The sequence below is a fragment of the Solanum stenotomum genome, chromosome 2 (assembly GCF_019186545.1).
Source record: "Solanum stenotomum isolate F172 chromosome 2, ASM1918654v1, whole genome shotgun sequence".
Lineage (NCBI taxonomy): Eukaryota > Viridiplantae > Streptophyta > Magnoliopsida > Solanales > Solanaceae > Solanum > Solanum stenotomum.
Window position 1 is genome coordinate 35936336 of NC_064283.1, and position 5291 is coordinate 35941626.

The following is a 5291-nucleotide window of genomic DNA, read 5'->3' on the forward strand; positions in this document are numbered from 1 at the left end:
ATAGGTTGCTCACGATTTGGAATGAAGAAAAATAAAAAACATGATATCTTATAAGCTTCCACTGACTTAGGGGACCCACCTCAAGTGCCTGCTTGCGTAGTCTCGCAAAAATGCAAATATCTCTCTATTTTGAAGTTGTATGAACAAACCATTCAATGTGTTGGAAACTAGACTCGCAGACCTTTGTTTTAATGTGTTGTGGGACCCATAACTCGTTATAGATTGGGAGAAAACTTTCGAAACATGTGACCCAAATTTTAGAGAAATCTTTAAAAAAGAACTTACGATAACTTTCGCCCACTTTTATTTTGCGACTTACCTTACTTCAAAATTTGAGATACAACCCTTGAACACTTAAAATATGACATACCACATCATTTTTAATTTATTACTCACCCTCTTTGTGTTTCCAAGAATGTACGAATTAATTTAGACGTTTAGAAAAGTCTGGGTGTTGCATCCTTCCCCCCTTAGAAACATTCGTCCTCGAATGAAAAATTTGAGTCACACAGTTATGTCCTTAGGAGTTGCCAAAGTTTTGACAACGTAACCTTTGTGAATGTGACAATCCAGAACCTGAAACAAATAAATTTTTAACCTAAGGGTCTCACAGGATGACATAAATATCTAAGCAATATAGCTTTGCAATAAACGTGCGAGCAAAAATACAACGATGACAACCATAATAAGAGGCAATAATATAATTTTTTATAGGTTTCTTACCCCAATGCACCAATATAATTTGATATGTCATCACCCTGGGGTATGAAACAAGTGAGGATATTTTGGACCTCATGTAACTTCCTAGGTCACCTCTTCTCTATTCTTGTTTCTCCACAATACTTTAACCGAAGCCACCTCTTTGGTCCTCAATTTACGGACCAGTTGATCAAATATGGCAGCTGGAGTTTCCTCGTTGGACAAATCCTCTATGATCTGAATATCCTCAACAGGGACAACCCGATAAGGGTCTCCTACGCACTTTCGTAGCATCAATACATGGAAAAATGGATGAATAGATTCTAGCCCAAAAGGCAATTCTAACTCATAAGCCACTTGTCCTACCCTCCGAAGGATCTCATATGGCTCAATAAATCTTGGACTAAGCTTGCCTTCTTTTCCAAATATCATAACACCCTTCAAAGGCGGGACTTTTAAGAATACCCAGTCATCAACACAAAATTCTAAGTCCCTTTGTCGCACATCTGAGTATGACTTATGTCAGGTTTGAGCTGTTAGCAACCTCTCCCGAATGAGCTTAACCTGCTCCACTGTCTGCTGCACTAAGTCGGGTCCAATCAACCCTGAATCACCTACCTTGAACCATCCAATGGGGAACCTACATTTTCGCCCATACAAAGCTTCATAAGGTGCCATCCCGATGCTACAATGATTACTATTATTGTATGCGAACTCAATAAGAGGAAAGTGGTCGTCCCAACTTCCCTTGAAGTCTAGCGCACGCCTGTATCATATCCTCGACTATCAAAATTGTATGCTCAGCCTGGCCATCTGTCTGAGGGTGAAAGGTTGTACTAAGATTAATTTGTGTCCCTAGTCCTTCCTGGAAGGACTTCCAAAATTTGACGGTAAATTGTTCTCTTCTATTAAAGATAATAGATACTGGGACACCGTGTAGCCTAACAATCTCTCTAATATAGAGTTGAATAGTCTTCGGCCGTAAAAGTGCCCTGACTGGTAAAAAGTGGGCTGATTTTGTTAGTTTATCAACAATTACCCAAATAGAGTCAAACTTCCGACGCGATTGAGGTAACCCTATAATAAAATCCATATTAATTGCTTTCCACTTCCACAAGGAATGACTATCTCCTGAACTAGCCCAACGGGCTTTTGGTGCTCAACCTTCACCTGTTGGCAGTTAGGACACTGTGCAACAAACTAAGCAACGTCCTTCTTCATCCCGTGCCACCAAATATCTCCTTAATATCATGGTACATCTTTGTCGAACTAAGGTGAATAGAATAACGGGATTGATGTGACACTTCCATAATTTGAAACACACAATTGACTGTTACTTCTAACGCTCCATCTCCTGCTATATCAAATGCTAAACTTTGTTGATTCTGAGCGTTGGCTCTAAGCTACTCTAATCTAGGATCCTCTTGTTTTCGTGATTTCAATTCTACAACTAGAGATGATACAGTTGTGTCCTGAATTGTTACCCCACTATCTTCTGCCTCTAACAATCTGACTCTCAAGCTAGTTAACTGATGAAGCTCTCGTGCTAGCTCACGCTTCTCAACACCTAAATAGGATAAACTACCCATAGATCTTCGACTGAGGGCATCGGCTACCACATTCGCCTTTCCTGGATGATATAAAATATCCACGTTGTAGTCTTTCAGTAACTCAAGTCATCGATGTTGTCACATATTTAACTCCTTTTGTTTAAAGATATATTGTAGGCTTTTATGATCTGTGAAGATGTCAATATAAACGCCATATAATTAGTGTCTCTAGATCTTTATTGCAGCACAACTGCAGCGAACTCTAAATCATGGGTCGGATAGTTCTTTATATGCTTTTTGAACTGCCTTGAAGCATAGGCGATAACCTTGCCATGCTGCATTAGAACACATCCCAACCCAACAATAGAAGCATCACAGTACACCGCATAGCTTTCTGAACCCTCTGGCAATATTAGAACTGGTGTTGAGGTCAACCTGTCCTTAAGCTCATGGAAACTATGTTCACAAGCATCAATCCACTGGAACTTAGTTTCTTTTTTAGTCAGCTTCGTTAATGGTGCTGAAAGTGAAGAAAACCCCTCTACAAACCTTCTGTAGTACCCAGCTAACCCTAAGAAACTATGAACCTCATCGGAGTCATGGGTCTGGGCCATGTCTTTACGGACTCAATCTTTTGTGTATCAACCACAATGCCTGCATTTGATACAATATGGCCTAGGAAAGCCATAAAGTGATATACTGTGAGTTTACGGTAGTTCCAATACATTTTAATTATAAGTTGTGTGTATTTAGGGCCTTTTTGTATTGGATTTTATGTATTTTTATCATATTTTGCACGAAAGATGTTCAGGCACGGAAGTAAAGAGATAGCTGAAAGAAATGCAGAAAATGGCATCTACGGAGGTGATCTACGGACCGTAGGTCCATTGACGCTCCGTAGATGAGCAGGCAAGGCAAATCTGACCAAGTGTGGAACCACAGTGGCCATTGACGGTCCTTAGATGAATTTACAAACCGTACTATTGATCTATAGATTGATACTGCGAGGGTTCCAGTACCTGATGTTTGAAAAATTCTACATATGGAGCTACGGAGAGGAATCGACGAACCGAAGATCGATCAACGGTCCGTACTGCAACTCCGTCGTTTGCTTCAGAGAAGATAGTTTTTGGAAGCTGAAATATTTTCTAAGTCCTAGCTGACGGAAGTGACTCACAGACCGTAGATCCATTGACGGTCGTAAGTCAGTTTCATGGAATGAAGACGCGTGCCTGAACAAACTTTTCTTATGTTGTTTCCCTTTTAATTTAAAACTTGTTTTCTATAAATAGGGCATGTAAGCCTCGTTTTTGGGGTTAGACATTATTATTTTTTTAGTTCTTGACTTGGGAGATTAACTAGCAACTTTAGCAATTCTTAATTTCGTAAGTTCGTTTTGAAGATTTTCGTGTTGCAATTCAAGTTGAATTTCTGGGTTTATTATTCTTCTTATGTAAGTTCATAATTCTTTCATCTAAAACAATGAATTGTGTTCATAGGATTATGGGTAACTAAACTCCAGAACTAGGGTTGTGGGAACCATGAGCGATTAACAAAGTATGAATAGTAAATAAGCAACCCTTGAATAGTGTTTTGCATGCATTGATAATTCTTTCATTCAGGAGTCTTTTTAACGAGTGCACGCGTTAGAACTCACCTTGTTGCTACTTGCCGGACCAAGGAGGTGATTAACAAGAAAAGAATTATCAACATTGATTTAGTGTGATACTATCTAATAGGCTAGTGTCGATTGGTGCGAAGTAATAACTAAGTCAAACATCAATTATGATGCCTAATATGAGGTAAAGGTAAGGGTTAGTAAATTATACACACGTAGCTAGACCAAGGTGGAGGGTGAAATTCTCTAGATGTCGGACCAAGGATTTAGAGATACCTAACTTATCACTTTGCATGTAGTACACTAGGAAAGGATTGCTATTACTAGGATTACTGCGTTATGAGCTTGTGGGGAACACGTATACCCTAGTTATTTCTCTCATCTTGATAACAACCAAAACTGACTTTTGATTACTAATTAGTTATTGAATTCTTACAATTTGTTTCACAAAAAATCCCCCCTTTAAATACTTGTTTTTGGAAATAATTTGACTAATTGAATATAATTGTTGGTTAAAGTAAAGTCTAAATCATTTTCGTCATGGGATCGACCCCAACCTACTAGTTGGGTTCTTTACTTGATAACGATCGCTTATGCTTCTTTAGGGAGCTGTAATTTGAGTGTATCATAAAGCTCAACCTGAACTCACACTTGGAGAACTTTTCATAAAGTTCCTGCTCTCGAAGAACTTGAAGGACTACTTGCAAATTATTTGCATGCTCAGCTTTTGAACATGAATACACCAAAATATCATCAATAAATACAATCACAAACAAGTATAGATACGACCTAAATATACTATTCATCAGGTCCATGAACACTATTGGGGCATTAGTTAATCCAAAAGACATTACCAAGAACTTAAAGTGTCCATATCTGGTTCTAAAAATTTGTCTTTGGAACGTCTTTCTCCCGAACTCGTATCTGGTAGTACCCTAATCTTAAATCAATCTTTGAGAAACGCTTAGCACCTTGTAACTGATCAAATAAGTCATCGATCCTCAGAAGGGGATACTTATTCTTTATAGTCGCCTTATTTAGTTGTCGATAATCGATAGACATTCTTAGTGAGCCATCTTTCTTCCTCACGAATAACACTGGCGCACCCCATGGTGAAGCACTAGGCTTGATAAAGCCTTTATCCACCAAGTCTTTCAGCTGATCCTTCAACTTCTTTTGCTCAACAGGATCCATTCTATAAGGAGGGATAGATATGGGTTGTGTACCTGGTAGCATATCGATAGCAAAATCAATTTCTCGTTCAGGAGGGATACCAAGGAGCTCATTTGAAAATACATCTAGAAACTCATTAACTACCTGAATAGATTAAAGAGTCGGTGGTTCTGCGTCTATATCATGAACGCGAACAAGATGACAAATACAACCATTATTGATCATCCTCCTCACCTTAAGATAGGAAATAA

General features: G+C 38.7%; 1 protein-coding gene across 1 annotated transcript; it reads right to left on the reverse strand.

Moving 5' to 3' along the window:
* Positions 1–504: 504 nt before the first annotated feature.
* Positions 505–1377, reverse strand: LOC125855942 (uncharacterized). The gene is made up of 3 exons (XM_049535583.1): positions 1264–1377; positions 883–1137; positions 505–576 (listed from the first exon to the last, which is right to left on the reverse strand). Exons 1-3 carry the CDS (start codon positions 1375–1377, stop codon positions 505–507), a joined length of 441 nt encoding a protein of 146 aa, XP_049391540.1.
* Positions 1378–5291: the final 3914 nt, after the last annotated feature.